Source organism: Dendrobates tinctorius, unplaced genomic scaffold, assembly GCF_039654945.1.
Source record: "Dendrobates tinctorius isolate UK_male_01 unplaced genomic scaffold, ASM3965494v1 ptg000293l, whole genome shotgun sequence".
In the NCBI taxonomy this organism is placed as follows: domain Eukaryota; kingdom Metazoa; phylum Chordata; class Amphibia; order Anura; family Dendrobatidae; genus Dendrobates; species Dendrobates tinctorius.
In genome coordinates this window covers 8,117,457-8,135,733 of record NW_027361960.1, presented here as the reverse complement: position 1 = coordinate 8,135,733, position 18,277 = coordinate 8,117,457, and the positions used below count along the sequence as shown (strand labels likewise).

The 18,277-nt window shown below is 45.9% G+C and overlaps 1 protein-coding gene across 2 annotated transcripts in view; it reads right to left on the bottom strand.

Annotated features, from left to right (window-relative positions):
• Positions 1–18,277, bottom strand: part of FMN2 (formin 2) — a 631,532-nt gene that overhangs the window by 14,500 nt on the left and 598,755 nt on the right. For both annotated transcript variants that reach the window (XM_073560097.1, XM_073560098.1), the window contains exons 16-17: positions 17,405–17,554; positions 1,796–1,877 (exon numbers count right to left, since the gene is read on the bottom strand). In XM_073560097.1, the coding sequence (XP_073416198.1) occupies positions 1,796–1,877; positions 17,405–17,554 (232 nt within the window). The remainder of the gene's footprint in view (positions 1–1,795; positions 1,878–17,404; positions 17,555–18,277) is intronic.

Genomic DNA, 18,277 nt, shown 5'->3' with positions numbered 1-18,277 from the left:
GTCCCACAGGCCTCTACAGGGTTCTTGTCGTTCGAGCCACTATATGAACGGCACCCTCGAGGACTTCTGGACATTGCAAAGGAGACCTGGGAAGTCGAGGTTACACGCCACCAAAGCGTCATGTGGCCCAAATGCAGGACAGGATCATGAGGGTGATGCCGATTGACAGGGAGAGCCTCCACCAAGCACAAGAGGCTCAGGCAATGATCCACAATCGGTCATCAAGACTGGGACAGTTTAGCCCTGGAGACTGGGTATTGGTGTTGATCCCCAGGGTGGAAAGTAAATTGCTGGCCAAGTGGCAAGGGGCATACGAGGTGGTCGAAAAGTTGAGTGACGTCAACTACAAGGTCCACTAACCAGAGAGAAGAAAGCCGTACCAAGTGTACCACATCAACCTGCTCAAACCCTGGCAAGACAGGAAACTGGTGGAAGCTACGGGAAAAAGTACTGAAGCCAGGGTCGAGGATATCACAGTGGCAGAGACACAGATGGCCTTCTCTACACCTGATGGGTGCTTTTAGTATATCAGAAAGCCATTTAGACAACAAAGAGCCACAGCTACCTTTCAAAGGGCCATGGACCAGATCCTAGCCTCTCACAAAAAGTATGCCATAGCTTATTTGGACAGCATATAGTGATTCTCAGCCCGGATTGGGAAAGTCACCCTCAGAAGGTCCAGGCAGCACTGGATGCACTGAGGAAGGCAGAGTTTACCATAAACCCAAAGATTTGCACCCTGGGTAAAGAAGAGGCAAAATATTTGGGCTACATCGTCGGAATTTAAACCACAAATAGATAAGGTAGAGGAAATCCAAAAACAACCATAGAGTGAGTGTGAGGTAGTCCACCTTATGTGTGGGTGTGGTCTGGGGCTTAAGTAGCTGGGCTCCAAAGAAACACTCCAGAGATGTGTGGGGTTTGTGCTAAAACACCTGAACTGTGGACCTTCCTAGCCCTGAGAAGGCTGATCCCACTAGCAGAAGGACTGTGCTTTGTGCTACCATCTTGTTTTGTTTTGCTGTTTTTGTCTAGAGGGCTGTCCGTACTTTTTCCTTCAGCTTGGTTTATACTGCACCTAATAAACCAAGGGCATTCTTAAAGAGACAGTGTCCCCGTGTCTACATCCATAAACAGCTGAGTGAGTTGATCTACCACAGTGTGAACCAGAAGTCACTTTTATAGGTTCCATAGGCTTTCAATGAAAGCCTATGGAACCTATTTCTGAGGCTCCAGAGACTTACATTGTAAAAGTCACTTCTGGGTCACACAGAGTGCAGCATGACCTGAAGAGTATGCAGAGTTGTGACATCACTGAAAAGAGGAGAACGGCGCTGGATACCGGAGAGATCGGCAGTGAGTATATTAATACACACACTATATTACATGCATATTTACTGTATATTTTCATGTTTTATTACATTAAATTAATAAAAAAACATAATGGGAGTGCTTTTTTAGAGTTCATATTGATAAATTCCCTTATTTATTTAGTCATAAATTTAGTTCATAAATTGCAGCCGTAAACGTAAAGTCTTTAATAGTAGCTTAAAAATATATTTCATCACAAATGCACATATTTCTTTTTCTTACTTATACAGCATAATCCAAATATGTTCTGCAGCACTTTACAGACATTATCATTGCTCACCAGAGGCCATTGTAGCATCTAACATCTATATGATTTTTATATTCAGGCTTTAGAAAGCAATTCTGCAAATGTTATAGAAAAAAGAAACTAAAAGAAAATGTTGCTTTGCACAACATATAAGTCAGCAGATGTGTATATACTTACAATTCCAGACTCATGTTTGGGTTTCACTACAATTGATGTCTTTTCTTTCTTTTGCTTATACACGTCTTCTGCTTCTTTCAACCTTAAAAAAGAAGTTAAACTAAGTCTGCAATTCTGTATCCATCAAGCACAGATTCATGTGTCACTCAGCAAGTACACTATGTCTTACTGTTTAAAAATCAATGCAGGTGTGCCAAAGGATATAGCTAAGAACTGTTGCAACCTGTTGCCATTAACTTTTATTGCCACTGAGAGTTCTATTGTCGGGTAATGTTTCACTGGAGGGTGGGGGGGTAAAATAGAAAGAACATGACAACTTAGATGTAAAATCATATACATTATAGTTCATAAGCAATCAAGACAGTCATGAGCTGCAAAGGAGGCACCATGAATTGGAGAGGCATTTGGCCTAGTATTCGATGGGTATGTACTCTTAGGCTGTGTTCACACACAGCGTTTTTTTAGCGGTATTTTTAGCGGTTTTGCCTATAAAACCGCTAAAAATAAGCTTCCCATTAATTTCTATGCATTTTGCACTTTTTGTGGATATTGATGCGTTTTTTTACCGCGAAAAAAACGCATCGCGGTATAAAACACAGCATGCTCATTAATTTCAAGGATTTTTCCGCGTTTCTGGCTAGTTCAATGCGTTTTGAAAACGCGCCGGAAAAAACGCATCAAAACCATGACGAAAACGCGTGGAAAATGCGAAGACAAAAAAGCCGCGGTTTCTGGGAAGGGAGTCAGGTTTTTGAGCAGAAATTTTCTGCTACGTGTGCACTTAGCCTTAAGGACTGGTCTGGTTAGAATGTTGGGATCACACTATCACATTTTTCATTTTTCAAGCATAGTATTCAAAGAGGAGGATCAGCTAGACTAGGTAAGCCTCAGAGTGTAGGTTGCAGATCATATAGAGGACCCTTAAAGAGGATCTGTCCTCAAATGTTTGCTACCTTATATGAGAGCACCATGACATAGGCAAAGAGACCCTGAATCCAATCCAAAGTTTTTAGATTTAGCAATCCAGCAGGGCTGAGAAAGCTAGCCTCGCCCACACCAGACTGTCTGTGTAAATAACCATAAACCGTGAGCTGCTTGCTAGAGGAGAGGCAGAGTCTGACAAGGGCTCACACGCTGCTGTAGCATCTGTAAACCTAGCAATGATAATCACCAGGTGATTAAACCTTCAGTCTAAATAAACAACACTACACAGCCGGACATGTGACACATAATTGAATTCAGTGTTTTAACCCCTACTTCATGCTGTCCTCAGGTTACATAAGAAAAACCTGCTGACAGATTCCCTTTAAATATACTGTAGGTGTATTATCTTGGAGCTTTGGAATAGCAGATCTAAAACTTATTGGGAATTGCCCTAAAAATTGAACCATAAGCTCTGAGAATACATATAACTAGAGTTGAGCGACTTTTGTTTTTTTAGGGTCGCGTTTCGTTTCGTGAAACCCGACTTTTCCAAAAGTCGGGTCGAGCAAGATCGTCCAATTATAGGGAAGTCGGGGTCGTCCCGAAACACGAAACCCAATGTAAGTCAATGGGGAATAAAAGTCGGCAGTGAGAGGAGGACAGGAAACACACCTACAGTGCCCATTTGAATGCCAAAAGCATCAATTCTTCTTACTTAAGCTTGTCAACCTTAATTAACTTCATAATACAAGTTACGCACTGAAAAATGGGGGTTATTTGGCTAAAGTTGTGGGGGGGTAGGGCTGGCTCCAGGTTTTCATGTGCCCTGGGCGAAAGAGCGCCCCTTTAACACATACCACAACTCATCATGCTCCGATACGGCAGAGAAATAGCGGTATAGTACAATGAAAAATACTTCACTTTTTACATCTCATGACGAGGCCCATCTATTTCTCCATATAGAATCATTGGTCCCATATAATGTTTGAAACAGTATATGATGAGCTCCACATAATGCTACAGTATATGTTGGTCCCCATGGATGAAGCTCCACTGTCTTATGGGCCCAAATAATGCTCCAAACATAATGGGCCCCATTTCTAATGCTCTAGTGTATAATGGGCCCTGTAAATGCTGCTCCAGTGTCTGATGTCCACCTTTGGAATGTTCCAGTGTATGGTGGGCACCATCTATCATTCTCCAGAGTATAGTGCTCCCCAAAAATTGCTGTCCCAACATTGAAAACAATCAAATAAGTCTCCTCGCTAGGGAATCCCTGTACTTGTCTGGACTCCTCGTCGTCCCCATCTTCCATCTCACTGCACAGTATTTCAACTTTGCAAGTGCTGTGATCCTGAGCAAGCAGGGGGGGGCCCACTCGTTGGCGACGGCACTGGCACAGGGCCCCTGATAGTATGGTGGTGTGTCTGATGGCGGGTGGGCCGAACCTGCACTTTCATCTGCAGCTTCCTCTTTGTCACCGTGTAAGATGGAACTGTATATGGGAAGGGTAACCTGAGTTTCATCAGGGTCAGATTCAGGCCGTGTAGCGTGCGAGGGGAATGTAGTGGTCTGGGTCAATGTACCAGCAGATTCATCGAGCAGTGGCTGGGCATCAGTGCACTTGTGTCACCCCCAGGAGTACGGTCGCCACAGTGGCATTACCTTCTTCCTAGGGAGTGTGATGTCATGCTTGGGAGCAACGAACGATCTCTCTAGCAGGTTAACTGATTGGGCGGCGTTATTCCCACGAGTCATGACCCTCCAAACAGCGTTCATGAAGGCAAAGTGTTTGTTTTACGTGGGCAGTATGGTTGCAAAGCTGAACCTTAAAGGAATGTCCAGAAGGGCACCACCAGGAGTGGAGCCTACGGTTAAATTCGACTCCACTTGGGAAACCTCAACCATGCCAGCTACAGAACAGATGCACACATTGCAAGCTTAATTCCGTTAACGAACGAGACTCCGTCATGCCCCGCGGTCCGAGTCCGGCTTACTAGAGGGACACGTGAGGCTCTGGCACATGAGATTGGCCAATAACTGGTGTGTCATGCCATTACATGTCCGTGGCTGCATGTGCGCTACACTGAAAAGGCCAGCGTTTGTCGCTTACAGGTGCAGATAACCCGCTGAACAACGTTAGTGATGGGGATCACTGATGACAAATATTACCCGCGAACAATGATTTCCCAGTAAGTGCAGGTCAACCGCATTTCCGGAATTAGGCCTAACCGTCATTCCTGAAAAAATGAAAAACTTACGTGTGCAAACCACAGGTGCTGTAGCTTGCTTAACAGCTCGCCAGCCGTTCTCATGCCCAGTATGGATTGCACGTGATTGCACAAAGGTTAGAAAGGGTACCGTATCCCCGGATAACATGTATGGATAGCGTACACATTCAAAATATATGTCTATACATCAGGAGGCAGGCTCGGACGGTGTTAGGCCCAGTATGGATTGCACGTGATTGCACAAAGGTTAGAAAGGGTACCGTATCCCCGGATAACATGTATGGATAGCGTACACATTCAAAATATATGTCTATACATCAGGAGGCAGGCTCGGACGGTGTTAGGCCCAGTATGGATTGCACGTGATTGCACAAAGGTTAGAAAGGGTACCGTATCCCCGGATAACATGTATGGATAGCGTACACATTCAAAATATATGTCTGTACATTAGGAGGCAGGCTCAGACGGTGTCAGGCACAGTATGGATTTGACGGCCCAGATTACACAGCGGAGGAGCAGGGAGAGGTAAAGATTGCAAATGCTGGGGCCCTGCCCAAGCAAGGGGGGCCCACTCGTGGGCGTCGGTACTGGCACTGGGCCCCTCATAGTACGGCGGTGTGTCTGACGGCGGGTGTGCACCAGAGACACTTGATTGCACTATGAGGGACCCTGTGCCAGTGCCCGCACCCAAGAGTCGGCCTACCCACCTGTCCAGGGCAACGGCACTCGCACGGTGTCGTGCGCTAGGTGGTGACCCCGGCCATGGGGGGGGAGGCAGCACAGTTAGGGAGTTTTAGAAAGTGGCATATGTTGATGTTGGACATTCAGCTGATGCAAAAGGCGAAATAGGTGAAGTCCCAGGAAGAGGTGGACCAAAGCAAGCCATTTTTCTGTCACCCTATGTGTCATCAGGGGAAGGTGGGACAAAATCCTTGGAAACCCATGCATGGTTCATTTTAATGAAGGTTAGATCATCCACATTTTGGGTTGACAGACGGGTCCTTTTTTCTGTCAGGATTGATCCAGCTGCACTGAAGACTCTTTCCGATAGCACACTTGCAGCTGGGCAAGCGAGCTCATGTAAGGCATATTGGGCCAATTCAGGCCAGGTGTCCAGTTTAGCGGCCCAATAGTCAAAGGGGAATGACCTGTGTGGGAGAACATCGATATGGGAGGAAAAGTAGTTTGTAACCATAGTTGACAACTGCTGTCTCCTGTCACTTTCCATCGATGCAGTATTACCAGTTGTGTGAGCGGTATTTGAAAAATCAGTCCACAACATTGTCATGAAACCCCTGTCTTCAACGCCACTTCTGCTGTGTGCACCACGAACACCTCTGCCAAGCTGCCCCCGGCCCGTACGGCTCGTGTGAGAACCATCACCGCTGCTGTGTGCTGGGAATGCCTCAAGCAACCGATTTACCAGAGTTGCTTGTTTATTAGCCAATATTAGGTCAAGGTTCTGTGGCATGATGTTTTGTAATTTGCCTTTATAGCGTGGATCCAGGATGCTGGCCAACCAGTAGTCGTCATCGTTCATCATTTTGGCAATGCGTGGGTCCCTTTTTAGGATCTGCAAGGCATAATCTGACATGTGGGCCAATGTTCCCGGTGTCAATGATGCACTGCGAGTGCTGGTTGGAGGAGCACTTTCTGGCAAATCCACATCCCTCCAGTCACGCACAAACCCTGTACCAGACCTTGCCACGCCAACATTTTCACTTGCCCCACGAGATGCATCCTCCTCCCCTAAGTAATCATCCCCATCATCCTCCTCCTCTTCTTCCTCCACCTCGTCCAGGAGAGGTCCCTGAGCAGACAATGGCTGAATGTCATCAAGGATTCCCTCCTCCTCTTCCTCCTCATCAACATTGGCTGCAGACGCCTGCTCCTTAAGGTGCGTCAAAGTTTGCATGAGCAGACGCATAAGTGGGATGCTCATGTTTAGGATGGCGTCGTCTGCGCTTACCAGCCATGTGCATTCCTCAAAACACTGAAGGACTTTACAGAGGTCTTTCAGCTTCGACCACTGCACACCTGTCAACTCCATGTCTGCTCTCAAAGTGCCTGGCCGTGTATCCTCCCACAAATGCATTATGGCCTGCCTCTGCTCGCACAGCCGCTCCACCATGTGCAGGGTGGAGTTCCACCTTGTTGCAATGTCGATAATGAGGCGGTGGTTGGGAAGGTGGAGCAATCGCTGCAGCTTCTGCATACGAACGGAGTGTACAGGCGACCGGCGGATGTGCGCGCACAGTCTTCGCACCTTCTGGAGCAGGGCTGTTAACTCCGGATAATTTTTGAGGAAGCACTGCACCACCAGGTTCAAGGTGTGAGCCAAGCAAGGTATATGGCTGAGTATTGAAAGGGCTATGGCTGCCACAAAATTACGACCGTTATCACTAACTACCTTGCCTGCCTCAAGATGTACACTGCCCAGCCATGACTCAGTTTGTCGCTTCAAGTACTCGGCCAGCACCTCGGCGGTGTGTCTGTTGCCCAAACACATCATCTGCAACACAGCCTGCTGACGCTTTCCACTAGCTGCTCGATAGGGGGACACATCGTGTGCAACAGTGGCAGCTGCAGATGGAGTGCTCGTACGACTGCGCTCTGTGGACGAGCTTTCGCTTCTGGAGAAGGAGGAGGGTCGAACGCCTACAGCCAACTGTTTCCTATACCGTGGGCTAGGCAGCACTGTCCCACCACCGCTGTCCCCTGTGGACCCTGCATCCACCACATTAACCCAGTGCGCAGTGATGGACACGTAACGGCCCTGGCCATGCCGACTGGACCATGCATCAGTTGTGAGGTGCACCTTTCCGCTCACTGACTGCTTGAGTGCATGGACAATGCGGTCTTTCACATGATGGTGGAGGGCTGGGATGGCTTTGCGAGAGAAGAAGTGGCGACTGGGTAGGTCATAGCGTGGTACTGCATAGGCCATGAGTTCGCGGAAAGCTGTGCTTTCCACCAACCGAAAGGGCATCATCTCAAACGAGATTAGTTTGGCAATGTGGGCGTTCAAACCCAGTGTACGCGGATGAGAGACTGAGTACTTTCTTGACCTACTCATAGTGTCTGGGAGGGTGAGCTGGACTTGAGAGCTGCATATGGTGGAAGTAGCGGTGGACAGGGCGGACTGAGAGAGGGTTGATGATGGTGATGGAGTTGGTGTTCTTTCTGATGGCCTAGAATCAGTCTTTCGTTGATATAACAGTGGGATTCCCTGACTGCTGTGGCCTTGCAACGACACCTCAACATTTGCTGCTGTGCTAACCGGTGGGCTTACAGTGGGGGAAACAATGTAGCGTTGCTGACTACCTTCGTTGTGATCAGTTGCACATGTGGCACTTGAGGTTTGGTGTTGTGTCCACGCTTGCAAGTGCATGCTGGTTAAATGTCTAAGCATGCAACTGGTATTCAAATTTTTCAGATTTTTCCCTCGGCTAAAGGTCTTTGCGCACTTCTTACAGATAACCTTGGCCTGATCATGAGGATTTTGGTCAAAAAAGTGCCACACTGCACTCTTCCTACTTTGGCAGACATTTTGCGGCCTAGCACGCTGTGATCTTTTGACCCTCTGGACAAGCTGTCCAGCAACTCTTTTGATGTTTGGAACCTGTCTTTGGAGTGCTTCGGGCCTGCCAGATAACAGCTGTTGCGATGTCGATGTCTGCTGTGGATGCTCCTCATCTGAGCTATTGGAAGCAGCACCCTCTTCCCCCAATGGATGCCAATCTGGGTCAACAACTGGGTCATCCATCACCTCCTCTTCTATGTCATGTGCACCTTCCTCTGTGTCACCGTGTATGGTGGTATAGTGTGCGGGAAGGGGCACCTGAGTCTCATCAGGGTCAGAATCTGGCTCTGTACACTGCGAGGACAATGTAGTGCTCTGAGTGAATGTACCAGCAGAATCATCCATCAGCGGCTGTGCATCAGTGCACTCCATGTCAGATTCATCTTGGCCTGGGTAATTCACCATTTGACTTGATAATCCAGGCATGGTATGTGAAAACAGCTCCATGGAGTAATCAGTAGTATGGCCTGCGTCATCCTTCAATCTTGGTTGGGGTGAAGGACACAAGGAAAGGTGTGGTTCATGAACATGAGCCTCCAATGACGACTCAGTGCTTTTACTTTTTACAACTGAAGAAGAGGAGGCGATAGAGCTGGAGGCTGAGTCAGCAATGTAAGACAAAACTTTTTCCTGATGCTCTGGCTTTAAAAGCGGTTTGCCAACTCCTAGAAAACTAAGCGTTCGAGGCCTTATGTAGCCAGACGATGACGCAGGCTCAACACCTCCTGCATTCGGTCCTATTTTGCTCTTGCCACTACCATCAGATCCACCACCAACACCATCATTACCAGCTGCCAACCCCCGCCCAATTCCACGGCCTCTTCCACCAGCCTTCCTCATTTTTGGTAGAACTGTAGACAAAATCCAACAAACTATATAGTAATGTAAAACAAGGTACAAGGTGTCTATAGGACAGGGGAGATTTTGAATTTCTGCAGACACTTGTGGACACTGGACACTTTTGGATTGTGTGAGGCCCACTGATATCTTAGCGCTATGTGACAGGCTCGATGGCACAGCTGTGACAAAAGTGACTAGAGGATAAAGGAGATTTTGAATTTCTGCACACACTTGTGGACACTGGACACTTTTGGATTGTGTGAGGCCCAATGAATATCTGAGCGCTATGTGACAGGCTCGATGGCACAGCTGTGACAAAAGTGACGAGAGGATAAGGGAGATTTTGAATTTCTGCAGACACTTGTGGACACTGGACACTTTTGGATTGTGTGAGGCCCACTGATATCTGAGCGCTATGTGACAGGCTCGATGGCACAGCTGTGACCAAAGTGATTAGAGGATAAAGGAGATTTTGAATTTCTGCACACACTTGTGGACACTGGACACTTTTGGATTGTGTGAGGCCCAATGAATATCTGAGCGCTATGTGACAGGCTCGATGGCACAGCTGTGACAAAAGTGACGAGAGGATAAGGGAGATTTTGAATTTCTGCAGACACTTGTGGACACTGGACACTTTTGGATTGTGTGAGGCCCACTGATATCTGAGCGCTATGTCACAGGCTCGATGGCACAGCTGTGACAAAAGTGACGAGAGGATAAGGGACATTTTGAATTTCTGCACACACTTGTGGACACTGGACACTTTTGGATTGTGTGAGGCCCAATGAATATCTGAGCGCTATGTGACAGGCTCGATGGCACAGCTGTGACCAAAGTGACTAGAGGATAAGGGAGATTTTGAATTTCTGCACACACTTGTGGACACTGGACACTTTTGGATTGTGTGAGGCCCAATGAATATCTGAGCGCTATGTGACAGGCTCGATGGCACAGCTGTGACAAAAGTGACGAGAGGATAAGGGAGATTTTGAATTTCTGCAGACACTTGTGGACACTGGACACTTTTGGATTGTGTGAGGCCCACTGATATCTGAGCGCTATGTGACAGGCTCGATGGCACAGCTGTGACCAAAGTGATTAGAGGATAAAGGAGATTTTGAATTTCTGCACACACTTGTGGACACTGGACACTTTTGGATTGTGTGAGGCCCAATGAATATCTGAGCGCTATGTGACAGGCTCGATGGCACAGCTGTGACAAAAGTGACGAGAGGATAAGGGAGATTTTGAATTTCTGCAGACACTTGTGGACACTGGACAATTTTGGATTGTGTGAGGCCCACTGATATCTGAGCGCTATGTCACAGGCTCGATGGCACAGCTGTGACAAAAGTGACGAGAGGATAAGGGAGATTTTGAATTTCTGCACACACTTGTGGACACTGGACACTTTTGGATTGTGTGAGGCCCAATGAATATCTGAGCGCTATGTGACAGGCTCGATGGCACAGCTGTGACCAAAGTGACTAGAGGATAAGGGAGATTTTGAATTTCTGCACACACTTGTGGACACTGGACACTTTTGGATTGTGTGAGGCCCAATGAATATCTGAGCGCTATGTGACAGGCTCGATGGCACAGCTGTGACCAAAGTGACTAGAGGATAAGGGAGATTTTGAATTTCTGCAGACACTTGTGGACACTGGACACTTTTGGATTGTGTGAGGGCCACTGATATCTGAGCGCTATGTCACAGGCTCGATGGCACAGCTGTGACAAAAGTGACGAGAGGATAAGGGAGATTTTGAATTTCTGCAGACACTTGTGGACACTGGACACTTTTGGATTGTGTGAGGCCCACTGATATCTGAGCGCTATGTCACAGGCTCGATGGCACAGCTGTGACAAAAGTGACTAGAGGATAAGGGAGATTGGATTGCTTTTAAAAAAGCAGTTTGCAGAGCAGTGGGTAAACAGCAATGCCAGCCTGTCAGGAAGCCTTAAAAGGCAGCCCAACAACCAACACCACTGATACACCACAATATAGCCTCCCCTTGCACTGCACACACAGTGACTGGTGTGTTGTACAGGCCAAATCGCTAGCAGCAGAAGCAGTTTTTTTTTCTTCTCAGCAGGACAAAAAAAAAAAATTGGGATTGCTTTTAAAAAAAGCAGTTTGCGGAGCAGTGGGTAAACAGCAATGCAGGAATGTCAGGAAGCCTTAGAAGGCAGCCCAACAACCAACACCACTGATACACCACTATATAGCCTCCCCTTGCACTGCACACACAGTGACTGGTGTGTTGTACAGGCTAAATCGCTAGCAGCAGAAGCAGTTTTTTTTTTCTTCTCAGCAGGACAAAAAAAAAAAATTGGGATTGCTTTTAAAAAAGCAGTTTGCGGAGCAGTGGGTAAACAGAAAAGCAGGAATGTCAGGAAGCCTTAGAAGGCAGCCCAACAACCAACACCACTGATACACCACTATATAGCCTCCCCTTGCACTGCACACACAGTGACTGGTGTATTGTGCAGGCCAAATCGCTAGCAGCAGAAGCAGTTTTTTTGTCTTCTTCCCTGCCTAACGCTCTCCCTACAGAATCAGCAGCAACCTCTCCCTATACTGAGATCGGCAGAAGTAAGATGGCGGTCGGCGTGCACGCCCTTTTATACCCCCTGTGACGCCCACCAAAGCAAGCCAATCACTTGCATGCCCTTCTGAAAGATGGTGGTGACCCCTGCCTATGTCATCACGTTGCCCACAGTGTCTGTGGATCCTGATTGGCTGAAAAAGAGCGCAAAACAAACTTTTGAAACGCGACTTTGGCGCGTAAGTCGCCGACCTCGTGGCCGACCTCATCCTAGGGTCGGGTTTCGTTTCATGAAACCCGACTTTGCCAAAAGTCAGCGACTTTTGAAATTTTTCGACCCGTTTCGCTCAAGTCTACATATAACTAGTTAAATAGCATGCAGTACAACTTAGAGTTCACCAGGCAAGAATCCAAATGGAATTTGTAGTTTTAATCACAAATATGAGACAGCACAACTAAAATCATGCATTTTTTTGGCCTTTACTTGCAGGACTTTTCATTCAGAAATCAATTGTCATGATCCAGGTTGGATATGACAGAGATATAGCACAAGTAACCTTTTTTTTCCTTTGGCTGTGTGTTTCAGTTCTAGTTTGCCCCTGGTGGCCATTAGGATTATTGCACTGTGGTGTCTTTTGTTCTAAATTTGCCCCCCGGTGGTGGTGAGCGTCATTGCACTTGGTTACTTTAGTTTTGTGCATGTAATTATAAAACAGGTGTGATTGCTCTATAAAAGAGTGTCAGGTGTGGTAATCACTGTTGGTGATAAGTCCTCAGCTACAAGCAAGCCTGGGTGAAGGATGGAGCTGAAGGAGAGTCCCGGGTGGCTCAGTGAGAGTCCTGGAGTGGCAGATATGGTGTCTGCGAGGAGGGCTGGCATGGCTTGGTGGAGTTGCAGGTATGGTGTCAGCAAGGAGTTTTTGCATGACTAGGTGGAGTGGCAGCTATGGTGTAGAGCTGCACTCATGATGCTAGACTCGGTTGCTGGAAAGCTGGACTCAAGATGCTGGACTCTTTTGTTGGAAAGCTGGACTCATATGCTGGACTCTCTTTCTGGACAGCTGCACGCGGGTGGTGGCCTCTGTTTGCTCCAAGGCTGCACTATGGTGTTGGATCCGGTCGGAGGAAAAGATGCACGCAGGTGGTGGGCTCTGTTGCTGGGAGCAGTGGTGTTTCCCTGTTTTGTCTCTTTTCCTTATGTGTGTTTTAGTGCAGTGGTGGGATTAGTTTCCGCACCGTCCACTTCACTAGTGAAGATTTAGGTGCAGGGCGAGTCAGGGTTTTTAGGTTCCTGATCGTTGCCCGGTGCGGAACCAGCCTACGGAACGTTAGGAGTGCAGACACTGACTCAGGTGAGTGCAGGAGGTTTCCACGTCCCCCGTTCCCTATCACAGGGCCACCATTGTTATTGTTACCCAGGTTTTCCCTTTTATTGTTTAAATTCGCCTTACTGGAGGCGGGGTTTCCAGACATACGTGTATTTCCGAAATTCACCTGTTGGAGGCGGCATATCCAGCTGCACGTTTTATTATTTAAATTCGCCCAACTGGAGGCGGTGTATGGGTCACGCGTGTCATCTAAATCCGCCCTGCTGGAGGCGCTGTGTCCAGCCACGCGTGACCGTGACATTATCACCAACCCATACATTTTTTTTCTGGTGAGCTTTGGGCCATGTTCAGACCTGTGAGCATTTGCTGCTGGGCCTCACTGAGGTGAGTGAGGAGCTGCATGGTGTTTCCAGACATACATGTATTTCCGAAATTCACCTGTTGGAGGCGGCATATCCAGCTGCACGTTTTATTATTTAAATTCGCCCAACTGGAGGCGGTGTATGGGTCACGCGTGTCATCTAAATCCGCCCTGCTGGAGGCGCTGTGTCCAGCCACGCGTGACCGTGACACCAATATTCTGCTCCATTTTGTAATAAATATATGGATAGAAACATTTCATTAGCAGTCATGGCCAAAAGTTTTGAGGCAAAATACAGATTTTGTTTTTCACAAACTTTGCTGCTTCAGTTTTTATAGTGATAATTTGCATCAACTCGAAATTCTTATGAAGCGTAATCAAATAAATTGCTACTAAAGACATGTCTACTAAAGACATACAAAAAGCACATCATCTATGTAGCAGGACCATGAGATCATAAGGTTATGATCAGGTATGTTAAGGAGCACGTGCCTCAGCTCCAGGAACAGGTTGACACACGAGGGTGTGCAATTCACCCCCATAGATGTGCCCTGACTCTGTAGTAAAGGGCAGCCCTTAAATAAAAAAAGTAATAGAGGCATACGGATATTTGCATATATTTTGTAGTGTATACTATATGGCAAGTTATTAATGTCTACATAGATTTTTTTGTGCATATTATATACTGAGAGGGGAGTACTTTGGAGGGGGACCTACTGTCCCTTTCTTTTCAGGATAATTTTTGTGATCTTATATGATCAATTTTTCATCTTTATCCTGATTGATCTATTGTTTTAGTAGACCTTTTCTCCTTTATATGTATACTGTACTTTGTACTGTATAACTGTTTAATGAACCTTTTTTTTTATATGTATATATTTTTTTTTTCTTTCTTTTATTATATTATACAGCTTTATAATTTTGATTAGACAGGCAGCTCTTTTTGTTGTTCATAAATTATTTTTTTCAGGGATCATATATTGATAAATGGATAAACTTTGTAGGTTATGACAATTTATAGGAGATGGTGTTAAGGGATGGTAATGGCTAAAGTTACTCTCTACTGATCCAGAGAAAGGTGAAAAAATGCACATGGTATGAACAAATCCACCAGAGCGATGATCCGACTAGTTCAACATTCAAAACAAGAACTTATAAATTTATATAAACATTAATTTATTCTAAGAAATTATCTATCAATTTTATGAAGCCACCAAGTATTACTACTAGGAACATTTTCAGAGGTAGGCTATTCCAATATTCACAGTTTTCACGGTTGTTGATTCTCAAAAAGGTTTGTCTCCTCTGGAGAATCAATCTTTGTTTCGCCAGATGAATAGAGTTTCCCATTGTCTTTTATGGGAGTTTTACATGAAATAGCCATTCACCTTATTTTTTAAGTACCATTTGTATAGTTATATAGGACAATTCTGTCCCCCTCTTCTTAAGACAAAATCAATTTAATTCTCTTAATCTTTCCTCATAACTAAGGTCCTCGTGCTCTTTCAAATACTGTCAATCAATGGAAGAGAGACAGCCGCATGCAAAAACCAGTTAAGGCCGGTTTCACATTTGCGCTAAAGGCCGCAACGTCGGCCTGCGCACGGCCACCGCTAAGCCCCGCCCCTGCCGCGCCTCCGCCGGCAGCTCCGCCTCCGGGCGCATGACGCTGCATGCGTCATGCGTCCCCTATCTTTATCACTGAGGACGCAGGCCGTGCGCAGTATGCGTTTGGCGGCGCCTGCGTCCTTTTGACGGTGTGCCGACCAGCGCCAAACGCAACCTGCTGCAAGTTGGTTGCGCTCGGCGCACCGTCCAAAGGACGCAGGCACCGCCAAACGCATACTGTGCACGGCCTGCGTCCTCAGTGATAAAGATAGGGGACGCATGACGCATGCAGCGTCATGCGCCCGGAGGCGGAGCTACCGGCGGAGGCGCAACAGGGGCGGGGCTTAGCGGCGGCCGTGCGCAGGCCGACTCTGCGGCCTTTAGCGCAAATGTGAAACCGGCCTAACAGAACGGTGCACTGAACTACTGAGCATGGTGGCTCAGTGGTTAGCACTGCAGCCTTGCAGTGCAGTGCTGGAGTCCTGGGTTCAAATCCCACTAAGGACAACATCTGCAAGGAGTTTGTATGTTCTCCCCGTGTCTGCGTGGGTTTCCTCTGGTTTCTTCCCATATTCCAAAGACATACTGATAGGGTATTTAGATTGTGAGCCCCATCGGGGACAGTGATGATAATGTGTGCAAACTGTAAAGCACTGCGGAATATGCTGTCGATATATAAAAATAAAGATTATTATTATGACAAAAGTGGAGTGAGCACCTTGATTTTCATATTTGATAAAGAGCTTTTCTGCACAATGTTGGCAACAAATACTAAAATAATGGTATGATTTTTATAGTGGCTAAAGAGTACCTATCACAAATCTGGAGTCAACTTTTTTTTAATGAAAGAGTGGGCAGACCTAGATTATTGATATTATCTTTGAACAAACCCACTGTCAGGAACACCGCACTGCACTTGCTCACTGAGCCAGTGTGCGTGTCCTGAGTAAAACAAACTGTGCCCAAAGATACCTGTGGAGCGAGCAGCAGTGGTGAAGATGCGTGCTTTAGACAAACAGGAGCTGAAACCGTGACTGCTGGGAGCGTGGCCTAAGCTCCAAAGAGCTATGAGCTGTAGGAAAGCTCCTAGAAGGGTAACTACGGGACAAAGTTACCAAGGGGCATACACAGGGACATAAACCAGATCAGGCCGGGGTCAAAGCACGAGATAGTACGACAGTACCAAAGGATTAGACAGAACGGATAGTCAGGACGTAGGAAGAGATCAGTAAACCAGAACGGGCAATAGACAGTACAATAGGGACAAACGGAGTTACAATAGCCAAGCCAGGAGGTCGGAACCGGAGAAGACAACAGTACCAAAATGTGAGACAGAGAACAGAGTGAGCGACAGACCAGGTCATACACGGGAGACAATCAAGCAATGCAGTATACACACACACACAAGGGGGTCAGACACACAGTCAGAACAACAGTATAGCTCTGAAGGGTCTGTAATGTCCCAAGAAAGAGCCCAAATTTCTAGCAAAACTTGAATCCAAACTTCCAGGTTATGAGAACTTACTTTTTGAACTATCCGAGCTGCTGCGTATTTTGCTAAGCTGTTACTTAGTGGTATCTAATGATGTTAGAGTGGTTGGGGGATTCCGTCATGCATGCTGGGACCCTATAACCTGGAAGTTAAGAATCAACTTTTTCTGTTGTCTTACTGGGAAATAAGGGAAACTTTTCATCGGTTTTGTTAATAGACAGTATTTCGAAAAATCATCCATCTGGGTGATTGGTGATAGGTACTCTCTAGTTTAGGTGCTAACAGACTGCCTATAATATTTTGATGTACATATGACTTTTGATTGCTTTTTATCCCATTTTTGGGGTTAAGAGAAAAAAACTCAATCTTGTCAATCTTGTCAAAAAGTTGGAAATTGTTCTTGTATTCAGTGGAACGTTAATCTTACTATTCAAAGTGGGTGTACTCATTTATCAACACAACATTTTTTGGCACTGTTAGTGGAGAGTCAGGCTCATTTGGAATTTTGCTGTAGGGTCTTATTTCTGATTTCTATTTAAACCTGCGTACAATGAAATGCTTTTGTTTTTCAAAATCCTTTCACTTGGTTTTATCTAAACATTAAGATTTCACCTATTTTGAATCATTTGTATGAAAAATAAATTAAAAAAAATATTGTAAAATGTTTAAAAAGGATTTTCAATAACTCACCTTTCTTGCAAAATTAGCCTGTTTTCCTTTTTCCAGCAATCTTTAAAATCAGAGCTAAATTCATGCCAAGTACAAAAGAAAGAGCTTGGCGATACCTCCTTTTCACCTATTTTGGCCTTTACACAAAAATAGGCTGCAGTGTTGAGAAATCTGGAAACCAATAATATATTTAAATGTTAGCAAGCAAGGGTAAAGCAAGACAGTATAAAGAAGGAATTGTAATGTTAACTGAAGCGATATGACCTAAATGATATTTACATTTTGAAATTGACTTGTGAATTTAACTGAACATATGGTAAAATCAGCACCCAAAAATAGGAGAGACATTGTCAAAGAAATATTCATAATACATTATGGAACTAAATATCTGTTAAAAAATTATAGACTAGTCTACTCTGAAGAGGATGTCTTAGAGAAAATGTATTAGAGGTTAGTCTGCTCTCTGTAGGTATATTAACTTCTTCTAGTCTTCTGTCATGACCATGTAGTGGTCTCAGATGTCATCCATCTCTAATTACTGTGATTGGAGAAAGCATAATAATATCGGTATGGAATCAAATAGGGATTAATTTTTACTTTGAAACTCTTAGAAGTACCTTTCCTCCTACTTGGTTAAGGCTAGTTCCTTCTCTCCTCAAAAAGGACTTTTCTCCTCAAAAATCAAGCAACGCTACCCATCCGAAGCTGACTGCTCTGAGTTCTCATGAATCAGTATTGTACACTCGAAGGGGGTGTGTGGCGCCCCTGAGGGTTCAGTCACCACAGAGGTACTGCACCTCACCCAGAGGTGTGGTACCCCCTCTCAGGTAAGGAGGGAGTACCACCCTGGACTCAAACACCTGCACCCAACACACACTTAGCAGCAGGGCACCC